The sequence below is a fragment of the Ctenopharyngodon idella genome, chromosome 1 (genome assembly GCF_019924925.1).
Source record: "Ctenopharyngodon idella isolate HZGC_01 chromosome 1, HZGC01, whole genome shotgun sequence".
NCBI lineage: Eukaryota > Metazoa > Chordata > Actinopteri > Cypriniformes > Xenocyprididae > Ctenopharyngodon > Ctenopharyngodon idella.
This window is the reverse complement of record NC_067220.1, coordinates 17,217,578-17,238,732: the sequence shown is the minus strand read 5'-3', so window position 1 is coordinate 17,238,732 and position 21,155 is coordinate 17,217,578. Positions and strand designations below refer to the sequence as shown.

The 21,155-nt window shown below is 37.9% G+C and overlaps 1 protein-coding gene across 10 annotated transcripts in view; it reads right to left on the bottom strand.

Annotated features, from left to right (window-relative positions):
* The window catches only part of fat1a (FAT atypical cadherin 1a), an 88,961-nt gene extending 87,130 nt beyond the window's left edge, over window positions 1–1,831 (bottom strand). For 8 of the 10 annotated variants that reach the window (XR_007931362.1, XR_007931357.1, XR_007931373.1 and 5 more), the window contains exon 1: window positions 25–145. Coding sequence is in view for 1 of the 10 variants with exons in the window: in XM_051903939.1 (XP_051759899.1) it covers window positions 1,586–1,679 (94 nt within the window). In the remaining 9 variants the exon portion in view is untranslated. Of the gene's footprint in view, window positions 1–24; window positions 146–1,585 lie in introns of those variants that run through there. The other 2 variants (XM_051903939.1, XM_051903422.1) reach the window with 2 other exon arrangements.
* Window positions 1,832–21,155: the final 19,324 nt, after the last annotated feature.

The following is a 21,155-nucleotide window of genomic DNA, read 5'->3' as shown; positions in this document are numbered from 1 at the left end:
TAAGACTTCCCAAGTCGTACATACCTATTCCAGTACTAACGTCCTTTGTTTGGTGGCTTTTCATGAAGTTTATAAGTTTCAAGTCTCAGCATGGTACCGACACTCTCAGCAGCACTCTCTGTTCACTGAACTCTCCGATCTACACACACACACACACACAAAGCGCTCTTAGTATTTCTCCGCGCTCCTTGCACAGCGCACGGATCTACTTCCTATTGGCATGTAGATGAAACGGCCGTCGCTCTCCCCTCACAGTGGGACGGGAGAAGTCTTTGATGTTTTATTTTATGTGCCAAACCTCTGTCTCTAATGAAGAAATATGCTGCGTCATACGCTTTTTGGAACAAAGCAATGAAATTATCTCGACGGATGTCAGCATTTGATATATTAGTCACGATAAAAGCCCCACGCGCAAGGTACCTACATTACCTGCACCTCGGTACCAAGTTGATAGTAGAATTAAAAAGATATAATGATGTTTCTACAGCATTGCGTTTTCTGACTCGCATGCGACTGCTCTTTGCGCGCGTGCTCTGTTGTGTGAAAAGCGCTCGCAACCGAACGCTTTTGACCGATCAGTACACTCGGCTAAATGCTCGTCTTGGTGATTATTAATATAAACAGAATTGGGTATGTATATACGCAGGGAAGGGTGTGATGTGTGAAAACATCAGATATAGAATAGGCTGTGTAGTAGTATACTGTCGTATATTAACCAAACACAATTAAGAAAATGAGAAACCACTATTCTCGTGGCTAGATAATTATAATAGACTTAATAAGTAGGCCATGTAGACTATAAACTAGGCTATATCCAATTCATATAGTGAAGACTATACAGCTTTTATTTCATTTGATTACTTTTTTCCTAATTATTTACTCTGTAGCCTAAGTAATTGATAACCTGCTAACTTTGTTCTATTGTCTTTATTTGAGCTACTGCTTGTCATTTTTCTTGTTTTATTATTTGACTGATTATTTGTCTTTAATAGGCATAAGTCTTTGCAAACTTAAAGCAAAGTTTGCTTAAATAAGAAGTTATTGTTAATCTTTGCTGTGGTGTCGCGTATCGTATTCGAATTTCCATGGTATTGCTATCGACTGAAATCTTGGCGACTACCGACATTCTTTACATAAATGTAATAAACATAAACTCTTAAAATACAAAGCAACGTTCCATACCACATGGAAACCGGGAAAAGTTGCATTGACAGACCTTTATAAAGCGTGGCCCTAGCACGGCACATGCACTCTGTTGCTCGCGAATGATGGCGCTGTCTCACTGCTGTGCCAGAGCGCGAGCGATCCACGAGGCTGTGCGCTCTATACCTCAATCTGTGCAACTCACTTTATAATGCTTACATCGAGTTGCGTGTGTCCACTGCCTCTGCATGACTATTTATTAATATGCATAAGACATAATATTAATAACTATTATATTTATTGCGGGTTAAGTAGCGCGCGTAAACGAGTAATGGTTGTAGTAATAGTAGCTACTGTTTTGCCTTTTTCTGTAATGCATTTTTTTTTAAAAACAAGTAGTTGCATTTGGCAAAGTTGAAAAGCTATTTTGAAAGAGGCTCACCAGATTCAGCGGGCAATAGCCGCCGCTCCAAAGTTGCGTCTAAATGATCTCCAGGATGTGTTGGCAAAAAGAGTATGTGAGCATATCTTCGCATGGAGATTCAGTCAAAACTCGTAATAAATCCGGGTCGTGGTGTTGTAGCCCCTACATTTCCTTACACATCCGAAATCCTCGTGAGCAGGATTCCACGCAGCCACGCGTGCAGAGACTATCCACAATACTCACTCAGAGCTCGTGCGCTCAGGCAGTGGAGGAGGCGCGCGGATCCTCCGGGATGCCTGGCTGGCTTTCCGCCGCTGTGACGTCACCGCTCTCCCTGGGGAGTCGATCATTTGATTCAGTGATCTCACCTCTACCGTACGCTTTGACGTTTCGCACTGACATTGAAGGCTGTTTATTGAATTATCAGCGTAATGGAACTTTGTAACTTTAGACATCAGCTGTCTGTGGTGATCCATTACATTAGGATCAATAAAATAGAGCATTCTGCCTCTCAAATAGACTTTTTATTCAGTTTAATAGTTAAATTCTTTAGCGAGTTTGAGAGCGTGAAACATCTTGATTGTATAAAGTGAGTATACTGACCTTTGGGTTTGAATTTTTATTATAGCTGGACTGTGGCATGTTGCTTAAATAAGAGCACCTGATGTTCATTAAGTTTACACTCATAAAACATTTGCCCTGGGAGCTCTGTGAATGAGAGGCATCAGGTCCCTGTATGTGTGTGCGTGCATTTGTGTGCCCCACACTCCTCTTCTGACCATTTATCGAGATGCAAGATCGTCCAGTCACCCCCACCATTGCACCTCTTTGCACACTCACACAGACACACTGTTTCACTCTGATCCCCCCATAAAGGTTTAATTGGATTCCGGTCAGGTGACGTGAGGGAGCCGGCCGGTGCTTTTGATCCTGCCAGTGCTGAGACATTCCATTGCTGGTCTGGAGTTTGTGGAGTGCCGGCCCTAAGAGAGAACAGCCGGCATGGAGGAGGTGCATCCAAGTGTGTGTGTGCACAGAAATGAGAGCTTCACAATTGCTGGATGTCTCAGCACTGGCAGGGAGTAAATTTTTTACCTCAACATCTCAGAATAGTGGCCATGAAGTTTTTTTTTATGTTCAGTTTTTGGGGCAGATAGGCTAATAGGTTTCTGTAGTGTAATTCTTATCAATAAAAATTAACCAGCAAGAATGAATTAAAGGGATGGCCACCCAAAAATGAAAATACTGTCATCATTTACTCATCCTCATGTTGTTTCACAATGGACTAAAAATACAATGGAAGTCAGTTTACAAGTTTGCCTGCCCATTCAGTCTGAAAGGTTAATGGTAAAACAAACTTGGCTTGCTGTCCTCGAAGGAGGCTCGAACCCGAGGCTCAGCTCGAGCTCCGAGTTAAACCCCCCTATAACAGTACTGCATAGAGGGAGAATAAGAGAAATAGAGGAGGAGATGGGGAGGAGGAGGGATGCTGGAAGAATTGTCGCTGGGATGACGCAGTGACTGCTGCTTATATACGCTCGTAATGATGATTGACAGGACTGAATGTTTAGGCCTGTTTGGAACTACATTACAAGCTGAAACTGTTCCCTTTACCAGCATTCTTCAAAATACTGTATCTTCTATTGTGTTCAGCAGAAGAAAGAAAGTCATACAGGTTTGGAATGACAATAGGGTGAGTAAGTTCTGACAGAATTTTCATTTTGGGTAGCCATATCCCATTAAAGATATTGAGCATGACTTTCCACCGTTTTCTTCATGTCAATATCTTTAGTCCATAAGGTTGAAGAAAATATCATCACAGCCATATTTGATCACTAAATGATTCATTTGATCATTAAAAAAGTCAGTCTAATTGAGTTTTCTCTTAAAAGACAAGTGGACACATGCAGTTACACTTCCCAAGTGTTTAGGTAAAAGCAAAGTCACTTTGGATAAAAGTGACTGCCAAATTTATACATCATGTACAAAGCTGACAGACATTTTTTAATCAAAAGCGCCTTTATGCAATTTCATATGGTAAATAACAAGCTCTGTCCCTACAAATATCTTCAAAAGAAAATAAGAGGGATCACCAACCATACCATATTTAGAGAATGTGGAACATGGCTGTCGCATCACTCTCTTTCTCACTTCTCTGGAGAACTGCAGATTATCTCTATAAATCCTTCAAGCTAAAAGTCTCAGAATAATTGCCACTTACCAATATCACACCACATACTTAATATCTGTTCACTAATCGTTGAAATTTAATATGGATGATCTCTATATTACACTTGGTTTTATTTGCTGCATTGCCATCCTGCATGGTACAAGATGCTTTTCTACAAAAATAGAGAGCTTTTTCCTCATTCAGTATTAGAAGCACTTTTTAGCTACGGATGGCAGTACAATATATCTCTAATATATTGCTGCAGGGTGCTATATTCTCAGCAGTACAGAATGAAATCTTACATTCAAAAGCCTAGAGCTAGTTCAGCCAGTGCTTATTTGAGGTATTTGTGCTCGGTTACTACATAACCTACCCACAAACATACGTGGCAGATCACAGTCAGTGCCTACATTCTGACATGGAACACTTCATTGATTCGCATTTCGCATTTTTCTTATTAACTAAATGCCACTCGTGAATATGTCACAGTACATTACTGTAATATTAGTAATATGGGATGAGGCGAGAAAATCTATTGATTTAAGTAAAATAAAAATAACTGTAAAAAAATGAAACAAATTTACACAGTAAAATACCGTTTTCCATTCCAAATAATGCATTCTGGGTAATATTATTAGTAGTATTACCCAGAATGCATTGTTTTTACAGTATTTTTTTTCTTCTGTATATTACAGTGCATTCTGTACATTAAAATGCATTCTGGGTAATATTATTTGTCATTTTCAAAAAAAATTGCCTATAGGTCTCTCTTCTTAAAACGTCAAATATTACCCAGAATGCATTGTTTTTATGGTCTATAAAACCAAAAAAAAATTATCAATGCAACTTTCATGAAGTAAAATCATTAAAAGGCTTTCTTCCTCTGGAAAAAAAAAAAAAAAAAAGTCTGTTTCTCAATTCCAAGAATGCAGAGAACGGACTTGCGTTCTCGTGGGGTCTGGTCTTGCCAGGCGACCTTGAAAGAACAAACTCGGAAGGACGCGAGGACACAGAACACATCATTTGAGAATTGAGATGTGCTTCGATCTTGTTGCTCAACTGACCGTCCCAGCATCTTATAAGTGGCTAATGCACAATAAATACAACATAACATCACAGACAAATGTCATAACCTAATAAAAGATTTCTTTCATATTATTATAGACATTGTTTTCATATAATTTTATATCTTTTTATTTCACCGCGTGTATTTATGAAAATGAGTAGCCTTTGTGTTACATGCTTTGTAACAGGCTTTCTTCAGGTTATCACTTTATTAAAATTAAGCAAAACAAATGGACAAATGTTTACTTTCACGAGCTGTCACGTATATGCAAGCTTGTAGCGGGAATCTCATAAGTGAGAACGAGAACTTTAAAGCTCGCAGGCTTCCATATGTCAACCGCCCGCAGCGTCTTCTGGGATTTTTAACGGTTCGAGTCTCTCAAGTCTGCATTCGATGCATCCTCGATATCAAGGACACATCCGGGTACTTTCATGCGTCCTCTGTTCTTGCGTTCTTGAGTATTGGAACTTCGATGGTTGATGATGATGTAGAGCAAGAACACAAGGGCCCTGTCCCAAATGGCACGCTTCATGTGCACTTTCGGTCTTGTGGACTTACAATGGCCGCTGCGTGCGCGCGTCTGTTAAGCCCACAAGACCGTAGGGTGTCCCATTCGTCATTTAAGCTTAAAGAAGGGTGCTCGTGATCGCCCCCTTTGCGGCTGCTAGGCGCCCTCGATGCGCACTTCTGCTGAGCCCGCAAGACTGTGAGCTACGCAGAGGACTTTATCCGGCAGTCAAAGCGGCATTACGTTGTGAAAGTGCGGACTCAGAAGAAGACCGTGAGGGTTTAGGGTGCCATTTGGGACAGGGCCAAGGACGCAAGATCGCTTAAGAACGCATAGTGAGAAACAGCCTTAGTTTCTGACCGTGAACAGCAACAGAAGTTAGATGGCGACAAAGATTGTCTTAATGAGCGAGTCACTCAGTCGCAAAGACTTTTATATTTAAACTTGTTTTGAGCATGGAACAAGACGCAAATGACAAATGTGCCCTGTCCAAATACCCACACTTGCGGTCTTGGCCACTTGAGAGCGCGTGTACGCGACTGGAAGTAAGTGCGCAAGACTATCCCATGTCTTAAAAACGCCCAAGTGCAGTGCCCTTAATGCACATTAAACCCACACTACCGCTTCGGAGCAGTATTGGAGGCTAAGCGTATCCCATTATGCATTATGTTCGGGAACTCACATGCGAGATGTCAAGGAAAACATTCGACTGTAAGTTAAATTAATTATATATAATTTGGTAGTAAAAAAAATAAAGTGTTGCACATTTTATTGATGCAAAGATGAGCAGGCTATTTGTATTTTGTACATCATTTGCAACTTATTTTTATCAGTGTGTATACGTTATTCTCATGATGTCTGAAAATAAAACTTGAAAGAAAAATTGACAGCTCATTCAGTCAAACTGACGGATAGGCTTTATTTGTAGGGCAAACTTATGATTTGAAACGATTAATTTCAGTCTTTTTAAATGGAAGTTCCCCAAACCGGAAGTGCAACCCATAATTCGAAACGCAGTAGGCTAGTCAGGAATAAGGTGGATAGAAAACAAACATACGTTTACGTTGCTAAGACAGACGCAGCAACGTACTCATTCAGTGGCGTAGCGGTAATGCGGTCAGCTCAATGTTTTCAGGAATTTTCCAACTGCTTCGAATGCGGCTCAACCAATCAGAATCAAGGGCTGGAACTATCCGTTTTATAAAAATTATTCTACGACAGACAGGGAAGGTCAAGTGACTGTAAAACAGTAGCTTTGTAGCGTGACGAAAAAATAGATAAATGGGTTGTCCAACTGAATGTGCCACACCAGGCACTTACAGTGTAGTTTATTATAACTGAAACAATCTTGTTTCGAGCTGTTGCTGTTCTGGAAAATTTACTTACATTATCCCATTCTTCCAGCCACTCATGGTAGAAGTTCCCAGTTTGAGAGCATTGTCACCCTGTTGGTGGAGAAGGGGTAATGGTGCGAGAGGCTTTTAGAAAGTACTGCAAGAAAAGTGAGACAATTGACCATGTCAAAATATATAAATGTTACAAAGGGAATTATGAATAGATACAAACTCCAAGACAACACAGAACAGAACTGTCATTCTGAATGTCTAGTTGAGCACTACGTCAGACGTTGTTTAGACTATCTAGGTCAGATTTTCAAGGTATGGGTTTATGAAAACAAGGATCGTTTTAGGCGGTATAAAACAGACAAAAGAGATCGTTAATCTAATCTCTGTTGTTTGATTTCTTGCGGGTGAACTCCCTGTCCGGGACTGATGTAATACCTTGTAACATCAACTCTATCAATCCTTTAACAAGAGAGTGAGGACTTTTTATTTATCATATAATCTCAGTGGTTTTTATTGCACTGCAAGTCTGTCTCCACATCTGACACACTGTAATTATGATTGTAATTATGTCATATTCAAAAATGACATGTTTTCCTGGTTGAATGTCTCAGAGATATTGTGATTTCTGTCTTGCTGTTTATGACAGGAACAATAACTATGATCTCAATAAGCTAATTTGTTCTTAAAAATCAATGTCATGTATTTTACACACAGCTGGGCGTAAACAGCCATCTATCAGTTGAATTTTAAAGTAAAATTAAGGGGAAAATACCTTACAATTATTTATATAAGCATGAAAGCATTTCTGATGAAAAATGACAACATGATTTTACACTGCAGGAGGAAAATAGTCAGGGAAATGCATATGGTCAGGATACAATACAACATAAGTCACAATTATGCAAAGAAAAGAAGACACTGTGCAAACTTTGTATATATAGAGACACAGAACCTAAAATTCCAAAGAAACACCTGTAACTGTCAACAAATACAAAAGGGATAGTTCACCCCAAATTTTAAATTGTGTCATGTCATCATTTACCCTGATATTGTTACAAAAAGTAATTGACAACCTTTAAAAAAAAATGTTAAAGTCTTTAATTTTTACACGTATCCCCTATCACATATTGTGTGACCCCAGTTTGAAACCCTCCTGCACCAAATCACTGAATCCCTCTACAGTATAAAATAAATTCAAATTTATATATGTGTGCGTCTGAACTGGTGCACTTTTTTTATGGGTTAAGTCCTCTGAATGGTGTCTGAGTCAGAGTCTTATTTTGAAAGGCCTTGTCATGCTGGTTTTACCCCTTATTTTCTCTATTCCCCATCAGTCGCATTGCCCCTCAGTCATAATCTCATGGAAATAGTGTTGGATTACAGACAAAATAAGCATTTCCTACATGGATTTGCATGCTTGGATTAGTACAGTCATGCACTTGAGGCATATGTTTTCCACACACACACATTAGAACCATGTGGAGATTCTTTATAAACCATCCCTGTCTTTCTGTCTGACACTGAAGTTATGCTCTGAATTATCCTAAAGTGTGTAGCTGTTGTTTTCTCTAATGCATTCTCAAACAGCTGATTTCCCCATGTGTTCCTGTCAAGGAATGATCTCAAAGCTTTTATAGCAAACAGGAAATGGATCACCATCAGAGGGGAACATAACTGTAGGACTTTTAGGACTGAAGTCATGATTGATCTCATCGTCCATGTGATCTTTCTGGAATTTTGTTCATACCCATCTGAGTTGAGTTTCACCAAAGCATTGTTGTACGAAGACCACATATATGGCCTTCAAACACATGGTAATCATTCAAGGTGTTTTCAAGGTCTAAGAGTCATTGTAGTAAATTTGAGCCAAGGTCATTGTTATAAAATAGAAATGTGGTATTATTACTCTGAATTGTATAAAATCTAGTCCCAACCACTTACACGCAATGTGCCAGTTACTTAATTCATTGGTCTTTTTTTGGTAATTTCATGATTTACTATTCGACAACGTAACTATGTTGCATGGTAATTTCATTACCGTCAAATAACCAGTTACATAGTTATTTGTTCAACTAATACTTAAGTAATACTTTGGTAATTTCCAGACTTATTGGCAATGTAACTGCAACCCCATGTGCCTGTAGTTTCATTACAATTATTTTATCGACTCACAATGTTGCCAGTATGGCCTCCTAAGGTTATAAGATAACAAAGAACATTCCAGTTGCGTAGGCCTACAATATTCAAAATACTTTAGTAATTTCATTACTTATTGAAAAAGTAACTGGAATGTCATAGGTCCATTTTGTTACCATCAAATAACACATTCTTTATAAATGTTCTGTTGACCAGAATATGCTGTTTAAAAAAATGTGCAATTAAACGTTCATATGTGAAAAAATGCCTAAATTTATAGCTATGGAGAGACAGAAAGCCCTCAGATTTCATCAAAAAATATCTTAATTTGTGTTCCTAAGATAAACAGAAGTCTTACGGGTTTGGAACGACATGAAGGTGAGTAATTAGCTAATGACAGAATTGTCATTTTTAGGTGAACTATTTCTTTAAGATAAAATGTGTTTCTTTTCACTAAGTCAGAGGATACGGACGATGTGTGCATCATATCCTAATCTGTTCTGCTAGACCTTTTCATAAAATCAACTGCACTTTCAACTCTTTACAATTAGAACTGGGGGAAATCCGTCGATGCATCGCGAATCTATCAGAATCCATTCGGAGTTTAATTTTAACCGCGTGGGACAGGATTTGCGCCCTACACTGTCATGGAAAACTCGAGCGTCGAAGTTACCTGATGCTGGGAATGTGCGGTCTCAGCTTAATTTCAGACAGCACTTATCCACTCTACAACGACAACAAACTTCAAGACTTTGAATCCCTGAACAAAGCGGAAAAAAAGGGTGGCAAAGCCTGTGATGCATTGACGTCCACTGCTATTACACACACTAGAATAGCCTACATCACCGGTGAGTAGCAGCTTGGTCTTTTATTAACCGTGGATGTATGAACTCCTTAACACGAGTGTCTAAACAGGTTCACTACTAACGTTTGACAATCAGAAAGTGTCTAAATATGTTAAAAAAATTAAAGGGATAGTTTATCCAAAACGGAAAATTTTGTAATCGTTTATTTTATTTATGTTGTTCCAAACCCAAAAGGCTTTGGTTAATCTTCGAAACAAAGTATTTTTAATGAAACCTGAGAGGTTTCTGTCTCTCCATTGAACGTCAAGCTAACCACATAGCCTAGAAAGAGGTCATAAAACCACAATTTACAAGTCTTGTGAAGTGAAATGATTGCTTTATATGATTTAATTTAAACTTTTATTTACAATTTATTTACAATAACCAATGATGTTTGTTCTTATGTGTTTTATTACCATATGGGATGTGCTCTAGGTGTTTAGGTGATAGGCCTATATGTGTAATTTGTGTTTCAAACTAAAGTCTTATGGGTTTGGAGCGACATGAGGTTGAGTAAATGATGACAGTATTTTCATTTTTGGATGAATTATCCCTTTCAACGCAGCAAACTTCTTTTTGTGAAATGGTTTGTATGAAAAATATGCTTTGTGCTTATATAAAGTAAATGTCACTTGATATTTTGTTATATAATGCAACAACATTAATATATATAGTTTGGACTGGGACCACTAACAAAAAAAGTCTTCATACAAATATACAGAACCAGAAAGCACGCACACAAAAATACTCACATGTGTGCACCCTTGGCCTGTGTAAGAAGATCATATATTCTATGAGATTTATCAGGCTTACAGAATGCCCTGGGGTTACATGTTTCTAATCCTCCATCTCTGAGCATTGATACCGCCTTTTGACTGAAATAAGCTCCACTCTCCAGAGCTAGACTGAGCACATCTACACTCAACTGGAGCTGTGTTATTCTCTTCATGCTAATTTAGATAGAACTTAAAACACAGTCTGAAACTTTTCTGTCCAATTTATGGTAATAAGGGCTCAACAATGTCTTATCCAGATCTCTGTAGAACAACTTGGCATCATTTAGCCTGTAAATGGAGGCTTGCTAAGACATGTTTAAAGAACTGCTAGATGCTGAATTTCAGATATTTGCATCCCATGGAAATAGTACGTTCATACTATCCTTATGTCGCTGCTATTTACTCTGTCAAAACCAGGTGGTGACCAGTGGATTTTTGCTCCAGATATTACAGATATATCATAGTCCATGGAGTGCACTATATTCCAAGTCTGCCAAAGTCATATGATAACTTTGTGTGTTATTTCAATATTTCACTGTAAGTAGGCCCAGAAGCTCTTAAATCCCATTCACACTTTAGTGGATTTAAACCTGGCACATCAATATCAGCCAGGAGACATCTGAGATTCAATAACGTCTGACATCACTAAAACCTTGTGCACCACCTTGTCTTGAGGTGGCATGTCTGAATATGCTCAAGTGTGAATGCCACAAAGCTGTTTTATGGCTCCTAAAAAAATTGAATATAGTGCACAAGACTATTTTTATGGAATTTTTTTGATAGCCCCTTGTCACTGTATGCTTTTGCTTTATACCACAGCAAAAAGTAATATAATATTGAAAACACGATTCGGAAATCGTGTTTCGGGTCCCCCTCGGTTAAAATTGCAGTCTGGGTGGAGGGTGAGTGAAATCGTGATTTGGGTCCTCCTCAGTTGAAATCGGGGGCACAATGGCTGAGCTGGCTGGCATTCAATTCAATGACAATTCTCATTTGTATGTGACCTATCCTTTTAACTGTACACTTATTACTAAACTAAGTTAATGTAAAACTAAATTAGCTTTGCACACCTTTTAAATTTAAACATCTTTAAATATGGCATCACTGAGAAAGTCGGTACTATTCTTGAACGCGTCATTATCTGCAACCAGTACAAACTATAACAAAACACCAACAAAAAGAACAAACACTGTTTTAGGACAAAATCATAAAGCATAAAATCTTGTTAGTTATTCAGCTAATGTATGTGCGATCATACAGATCAAAAGAAAGAGAAGGATGACTCAGCTTCCCTATGGAGGACCTAGAAGACGCTTTTAAGTGTTTGACATTGAGGTTCCTGTTAACATTCTGAAGAAAATGCACATTGACACCACTCTCATTTGCATTCCTCTCAACTAGTTGTATTTTTGTGACAAATATTAAAAACAATCCTTAATTTCCACCACTTTTACTCCCCTGTAACCATGTAACATTTTTCTAATGTGTCTCTCTTTTGACCCCTTCTTTTGTCTCTCTCTCTGTTGCTCTTCCTCTCAGCAATCTTGTTCGCTAACCTTCAGGGGCAAAAACACAGGGACGCTTAAGAGACCAAAGTTTTTATCTATTTAGATAAAATGCTTCTCAGCTATTTTAGCAGTGTCCACTGGGCCTCAGATCCTTCAACACAACTCAGCACATCTTCTTTCCTTCTGACTCTTGCAAACGTCACTGTAGCGACTTTTACTCTGCACCACTAAAATGTCACACTGTGGTGCCGTATGCATGGAGAAGATAGTTGAAAAGCTAACATATATGGAACTATTTATGAATTTTAAGAATTAATTTGTTTGCATTGTTCTGAAAAATGAAAAGGGTCTTTGAAAAACTGACCGGCACCTATGACTGACCATAGCTTGGCCACTGCACATTAAAAGCTAAATCAAAATCATTAGTAACAGTATGTCATCAGTATGACCAGGTCATTTCATTCACTAACCTCTGGTCACCCTGCGTTTTCTAAAAGTGCCCTGGAGCAGCATAATTTGAGTATCCCTGCTGTGGACGTTTCAGGGAGCAGCGAAGATCAGCGAGATTGTGCAGCCATTAGCATGTCAGAGCACAGAGCCAATTAAAAGCCAGTCAGTTTCTATGGCTCATCAAGGCTATATGCTCATCATTAGATGTAGCACACTCTTTTTCTTTCAGAAAATGCCTGTTCCTCAATGTGCCGAGATTTTCCATTTCGGTATCACTTTACCCATTGAGTGTGTTGGAATGGGTGAATGTTGAAATGTTTTTGTGATTTAAAAGAATAAGAGGGACAATTATAGCCATAAAGTCATTTAAAAGTCACTAATATTTTGTTTACATTTAATAGGCTAAAATTAAAATGGTCAGACCTCTGTTTTTGTTAATTAATAAACTTTACACAAACCTTTTTACAATAAACTTTTGTTGTTAGTGTTAGTCTGTCATTTCTCTATCCAGTTTGAACAAGCTGCGAGTGAGGCGGGTATTTTTTATTTTTTTTTAGCATTTCTGTATATTAAATTGCCCCATTAAGCTTTTTTCGAATATTACTTTTCAAGCAGCGTATATTATAGCTGTTTGTGAATGTAAAAGGTCTACAATGATTTAAAGATCAAAGTGCACAACAAATAAATTTGTCTCCTAAAAGAAAGAACTGATTCTGAACTGCCGAAACAAGTCGTCATCAATTCCAGTCTCTCTTCCTGTTACATACCTACGTAACAATGTAACAAATTTTCCATAATGCCAGCCTGTGGTCTTCATTAGCTGCTCTCAAATGACGTCTACTTTGACCCACTCTCAAACAGGCCTGAAAGAGTTTGGTTTGTGTTGTACACACATCGAGAAGACGTGTTTTCAGTGCTGCGAATTCACTTAAAAAGGATGAGGACTTGTGCTTGAAAAAAAACTGATGTCATCATTTGTATCACTGTGTATCAAGTGCAGAGGAAGCCTTCAGAGCTCAAATTCAGATATGGTAATAAAGCGTTTGGTTTCCAACACGTGCTGTAAGCGTTTGACCAATCATAACAAATTGGGCCATCTTGACCAATCAGAGCAGGGTAGGCTCGCGGAAAGGAGTGGTTTAGAGAGACTGAATCTTTGAACAAACCGTTTTCAGACTCTTTGAGAAAATATGTGATGTGCAATGTATATTGTAAGAAAATTAAAGTGTTATTTTAAACTTGGATGCATGTAAACGTATTGTAGGGGACCTCCAAAACAAAATTAGGAACTTTTGAAATGGCATTGTAGGGGCACTTTAGTGTAAGGATAAAATGCATACTATACTTAGCAATAATTCACTAACATAGTTAATTTTTCTACTTCGATTTAATTTTTTTAAAAATTTAAATTAATTTTTTAGAAAAAAAAAAGTTAATCATGCCTCTTTATCTGTGTGTTATTTCTGTAATAAGCATTTTCCTACCACTGGTGCAATAGAGCTGTTCAGTCATGATGTCAATTTGTAGGCCAACCTGGAAGAGTAATTTTCCATGTTCTCCCTCTGGAATATGTTTTTAAAATAGTGGTTTTCAATTTATGAGTACATAAGGTCTGTGGTTAACATTAATTAAAGACACGTTTTGTTTTTCAACCTAAATTACATACAGTCATAGCTCAAAGTGAATTTTGTGCTCTATAAACCTAACAAAGAAAAAAAAGGCTGTGCTCATTTTATATTTTAGAGGCAGTGTTTGTTTCCAACTCTGTATTTCAGGAGATAGATTGCAATCTTTAGGACTGCAAACAAGAAAAACGCCCAAGCAGGACTCTCTCTTTCGCTCTGTATTTCTATATCTGTCTCTGTTTTGATACACTTAAATGGTATGTCCTCTCAGGATCTTCATGACACTTTGACTGACAGCTGAACAGAAAAGCTATTTACTTGAATAAAGGACAAACACACAAAGAGCGTTAGGAGGTCTGTTATTTCTGACATTGAGCTGTGTCCAAGACACAAGTATAGCAAGGTACCAATAAGAAAAGCGTTATTGAGAACGAGTGAGTGGGGAGAAAGACAGAGAGGGACTGAGTGAAATTAAAATATCCTACCTATCCTCTTCAGTGGTTTTATAGTGTCCCCAGTCTCCTGGTGCGGTGCCCTTGTCAAATGAGCTCAATCAATATCGCTCCATCACAACAACGTAACAAACTGCTGTCTGCTTTATGATGGACCATCACTTACACGTTTTAAAAGGTCACTCAGACCGCACGAGTCACAAAAGGACAAGTTCAAAAGTACACGTTGATATTAAAAATGAGAATCAATATAACTGTCATAAGGAATTTTGCAATGTGAAATCTTCATGCACAGCTATGTCAGAAATAATGCATTGAGCACTGATGGAAAGTGGCTTTAGGAACATTCCTGATTTGTTAAAAATCCAGTCTAATAAGCAAATGGTCGTAGGTTTAAACGCTGCATGATATGATCCTTGCGTCATCACTATTGTACCCTTGAACACTTGACACTTAAAGGGTTAGTTCACCCAAAAATGAAATTTCTGTCATTAATTACTCACCCTCATGTCTTTCCAAACCTGCAAATGATCACATTCAAGGTCCAGAAAAGTAGTAAACACATTGTTAAAATAGTCAACGTGACTACAGTGGACTACAGACGAGGAATAAGGGTCTTATCTAGCGAAATGATCAGTCATTTTCTAAAAAAATACAACTATTACGCTTTATAAACACAATGATGATAATGATCGCCTTGCATGTGCTTATGCTTTCTGTATTCTTCAAAAAGCTTACGCTGTATGTCCTACGCATTCCTTATTCAACTTACGGAACGAACGCGGCGCCAGTTCCGTTTTTTCCGTAAGTAGAATAGGAAAGGCGTAGGACATACAGCATAAGCTTTTTGAAGAATACGGAAAGTGGAAGCAAGGTGATCATTTGATCATTCATAAAGCATAACAGTTGTATTTATTTTTTAGAAAATGACGAACCGTTTCAGTAGATAAGACCCTTATTCCTCATCTGGTATCATTTAAAGCCCTTTGAAGCTGCACTGAAACTGTAATTTTGACCTTCAACCGTTTGGAGAGACCATTGAAGTCCACTATAAGGAGAATAAACCTGGAATGTTTTCATCAAAAACCTTAATTTCTGTTCAGTCGAAGAAAGAAAAACATGAACATCTTGGATGACATGGGGGTGAGTAAATTATCAGGAAAATTTTATTTGAAAGTGGACTAATCCTTTAAACTACGCCAGAGCGCGTACACACCTCACGCACCGGATGCCGTGCGCAAGGCAGTTGGACATAGTGGTGTATTAGAGGTAAAAAATGATATAAATACTGTTCGGTTTCTTGCACAAACCAATCGTTTCATGTCTTAGGACATCAATGTGTCGTCACGAGCTGCAGGGTTTAATTTGGATTTGTCTGTGCATGTTTTTTGACTCTTATAGATGGAGTTCCCATTGACATGCATTATACGACTGACACACTGCAACGGTTGGAGTTAAAAATCATCATTTGTGTTCTACTGAAGAAACAAAGTCACCTACATCTTGGATGCCCTGGGGGTAAGCAGATAAACATCAAATTTTCATTTTTGGGTGAACTATCCCTCTTATGTTATGAAGCGACGAGAATACTTTTTGTGCGCAAAAACAAAACAAAAATAACAACTTTATTCAACAATTTCTTTTCTACCCTGTCAGTCTCCTACACTACACAATCACAGATTATGTTAGATAATGTTAAATACAAAGAGTTCTGTTACAACATACCCCACTACTGGGGTGGTTTAGCTGGGGATAGATGTAACAATGAGTAGTGATTTGCTGAAATAAGATCCACAAGATCTAATTTATGCAAGAATTTTATTGAAGATCAAAGAATAATCACTTTAATGTAGAATAAAGCGAACAATTTAAAGTGACAAAAAAAAACATATTGAATTTCTTTTAGGACTTTAAATTTAGCACGATAATAACTGCCGTGAGTGAGTGTGTGTGTGTGTGTGTGTGTGTGTGTGTGTGTGTGTATACTGTATTCCTGTCACATTCAGTCACTAGCTATGTTGCCATCCATCTATTTTTATGTAAATTTTGCAATATCACATAAAAAATGCTGGATGGAAACGCCAAGATGTGCATAAATTCTAAAAATGTGCATAAACAAGTATGTGCTCAATTGAGGCAGACAATGTTTATCTGATAAGACATGCACATAAACTACGATGAAAACACATTTACCACATAAATCCCTTGATGCGTAACAAAAACCTCATGTGACTTTGACTTAACATAGCATGTGATTGATAACTGGACTCACTGAAATCATTATAAGGGGTTGGTTGTAACATTTTTAATGAACTGTTACAGCTATCCCCACCCCAGACAGCCATTACAAAGCTAACTGTTTTAGCATGTGGGTTTGAAGTTAGCATAAATGCAAAACATCAAATTAGAGAAACAGCTACTTTAGGTTATGTAAGCTAAATAACAGTATCTATAATACTAATGATTGCTAGGCAAAAAATAATCTTGATAAAAAAATGATACTTTCCTTCCTGAAAATAATTTTTTTGGTCATAAAATCAAAAAATGTTTCTCACAGTCACATGCCACTTCTCCTGTGATCTCAAAAAGGTAATACTGGCATTGTTACAACTGACCCTGTGTTACAACACTCCCCAGTCTCCCCACATATATATTTAAAAATGTAATTTATTCCTGTGATGTCAAAGCTGAATTTTCTGCAGTCTAAAGTGTCACATGATCCTTCAGAAACCTGCTGATTTGTTGCTCAAGAAACATCAAGAAACAATTCTTTGATGGATTGGAAATTCAAAAGAACAGCATTTATTTGAAATAGATTCCTTTGTAATATTGTAAACATCTTTACTTTTTACTCTCACTTTCGATCCATTTAAAGCATAAAAGTATTAATAAAAAAAATAAAAAAAATGCATTTTGATAGCACCATATACTTGCACACTCCACCATTGTTTTAGTGCCCAGTTCACTAATAGAAATGAACCTACAAAATGTATGCTAAACACAGTTTGCATGGTGAAATTCACATCTTGCAGGCTTCTAATGCCATTAGATAAACCTCTAAATCCACAAAGACCTGTTTGTATACATCATTCTAATGCCAGAGCTCAAATGTCCATAAGCCTGCTTTGCCTTTGCTGTTACACCAATGGGAGTTCAAAGTCCCTTGCTTATATGAATTCAAAGACCTGTAGAGGACAGGAGTGAGTTCAAACATGTCTCTACAAAAGCAAAATTCCTCTTAGCTGCGGTGTTACTGAGAATGTGTCCAAAACAGAGAATGAAAACAGCAACAGCCATTGAAGAGATGGAGAGATGAAAGTGATGAGCGTGAAATATTTGTCACTTTAAATGGCACAGATGTGTGGGAAAGTGCAAGAGAGAGGCTTTAAACCTTTTGTAATCATACTAGAAAAGTTTGGAAAGGCTTTGCTTAGCTTTGTATCTTACTCTGCACATGGCATGCATATATCGTCATGCAAAGTGTGCAATATTGTCTGCATGTAGAAGTGTCTGAATATGCTCATTTTCAAGCAACTTCACACTCTTTCTAAATATACAGAATTATGTGAAGTCCATTACTTAATATACAAGTAATCAAATCAGTCAGATTAGACACATTATATGCATGAATGAGTAAAATTTCTCATGATGGACATCTCAGCATGGTTTTCAGTAGGCCTATAATAATAATAATTATAATAAAAATAATATGTTATATAGCTCATTTCAAGCAACCAAGGACACTTTACAAAATAGACAAATAATACAGAAAATATAGAAGTACAAGCAAAGTACAACAAACAGGAATCATATAGATAATAACTGAACAAGTATTGATAGAGCAGAAAGGGGAACCAATCAGTTGCAGAACAATGTGAATAAATGAGTTTTAAGTTCTGTCTTAAAGGGTTAGTTCACCCAAAAATGAAAATTATATCATTAAATACTCACCCTCATGTCGTTCCACACCTGTAAGACCTTCGTTGATCTTCAGAACACAAATTAAGATATTTTTGATCAAATCCGATGGCTCACTAAGGGCTGCATCGCCAGCAATGACACTCCCTTTTTCAATGCCCAGAAAGCCAATAAAAACATTTTTAAAACAGTTCATATGACTACAGTGGTTCAACCTTAATATTATAAAAGCGACGAAAATACTTTTTGTACGCCAAAAATAAAGGGTGTACATGGTCTGCAACAATGCTTAGGTAGGTGTTACGTGTCAAAGTAAAAACCACATGGATTGCAGGACCCAAGGTTTCCCAGCAGAACATTGTCCAAAGCATCACACTGCCTCCGCCGGCTTGCCTTTTTTCCCATAGTGCATCCTGGTGCCATGTGTTCCCTAGGTAAGCAATGCACACGCACCTGGCCATCCACGTGATGTAAAAGAAAATGTTATTTATCAGACCAGGCCGCCTTCTTCCATTGCTCTGTGGTCCAGTTCTGATACTCACATGCCCACTGTTGGCGCTTCTGGCAGTGGACAGGGGTCAGCATGGGAACCCTGACTGGTTTGCAGCTATGTAGCCCCATACGCAACAAACTGTGATGCCTGAAACCTTTCTATCAGAACCAGCATTAATTTCTTGAGCAATTTGAGCTACAGTAGCTCGTCTGTTGGATCGGACCACACGGGCCAGCCTTCGCTCCCCACGTGCATCAATGAGCCTTGGCCGCCCATGACCCTGTTGCCGGTTCACCACTGTTCCTTCCTTGGACCACTTTTGATAGATACTGACCACTGCAGACCGGGAACACCCCACAAGAGCTGCAGTTTTGGAGATGCTCTGACCCAGTCGTCTAGCCATCACAATTTGGCCCTTGTCAAACTTGCTCGAATCCTTACGCCTCTAACACATCAACTTTGAGAACAAAATGTTCACTTACTGCCTAATATATCCCACCCACTAACAGGTGCTGTGATGAAGAGATAATCGGTGTTATTCACTTCACCTGTCAGTGGTCATAATGTTATGCCTGATCGGTGTAAATATATTTTAAAATATGTTAATATTATCTTAAATGCTGACTTTGCATTACATACAATACTGTTTTTGAATGGCATTTTAAAGTTTTTTTTTTTTTTTTTTTTTTAATGCTCACCAAGGCATTTATTTGATCAAAAAATACAGTAAAAAAGTATAATATTGTGAATATTATACTTTATACAGAAAGCTATTAAAAAACATATTTAAAACAGTTCATGTCACAGTAGTTCAACCTTAATATTATAAAGCGATGAGAATACTTTTTGTGCGCCAAAAAATAACAAAATAGCGACTTTATTCCACAATATCTAGTGAAGGGCGATTTCAAAACACTGCTTCACTAAGAAGAATCTTTACAAATCATTTGTTTCGAATCAGTGATTCGGAGCACGTATCAAACTGCCAAAGTCACGTGAACTATTAAAGTTTCAAAACGCTTATGATATAACGAAACCTCGTTTACTGAAATCATGTGATTTTGTTATTTTTGGCGCACAAAAAGTATTCTCGTCGCTATACAGAAACACTGTATACATATTTTTAAATATGTTTTTAGTAGCTTTCTGGGCATTGAAAAAGGGAGTGTCATTGCTGATGATGCAGGCCTCACTGAGCCATCAGATTTGATCAAAAATATCTTAATTTGTGTTCCGAAGATGAACGAAGGTCTTACGGGTGTGGAACGACATGAGGGTGAGTAATAAATGACATAATTTTCATTTTTGGGTGAACTAACCCTTTAAAAGACTGTAGTGATGAGACCATACAGAGTTTCTGTGGCAGTTTATTCAAGAGCTAGGGCCCATAATACTAAACATTAACAGTAGACAGTTTGAATTTGGGTAAAGCAAGCAGGTTGTCTAAACTAGATCTACGAGTACGGGCAGGAGTGTAAGGCTGAATTAACTCTGCTAGATATGAAGGCGCTAAACCATGACAGGCCTTATAAACTAAGACAAGTCGTTTGAAATGAATGCGATGAAAGCACAGTTGATGAACGAACGACAAGGAAGCACAAAAAATGAACGTACAGTACACAAGAGTAAATACAAAGTGTTCGTTGTTAGTCGCCAACAGCACAGCAGCTCTAGACAATCAAAACTGTATTGTAACTGTATCACATGAGAAGCGGGATCAAAGCAGCCTCCTCGCCTTGTTTTCAGGCCTTCCCACTTAGCTCTCTCCAACGCTGGAAAGCTTTTCTAATATTAACGCTTGCCCAGTCATAAACCTTCATTACACTGATATTCTTTTGAGCTCTTTTGTATTGTGTCCCATCTCTCATTCTGCATTTTTGTTTCCTTATTTCAAATATCCCTCTTGCTCGTTTTCTCTCCTCGACCGTCATGTGCCCCTAATACTGATTGGTTAGATGTTTGTTGTTGGTGTCGGCCCAACTAACTTCCAAACAGTGTTGTTGAAATTCTACTGAGTCCACCTTTAAATGTAAGGATACGAGCAGCAGAGTTTTGGACCAGTTGCAGGTGATTAAGGACTTTAGCTGGAAGGCCACTAAACAAGGAGTTACAATAGTCCAATCCAGAGGTTATGAAAGCATTGATAATAGTTTCAGCAAGTGAAGGACGTAGGCGAACAATATTGCAAAGGTGTAATTTTTTATAATTACTTATATGTGGTTCAAAACATTTAGAATCAAACAGAACTCCCAGATTCCGAAGGCCTAACCAGGACTCCATCAATATGAATGGACT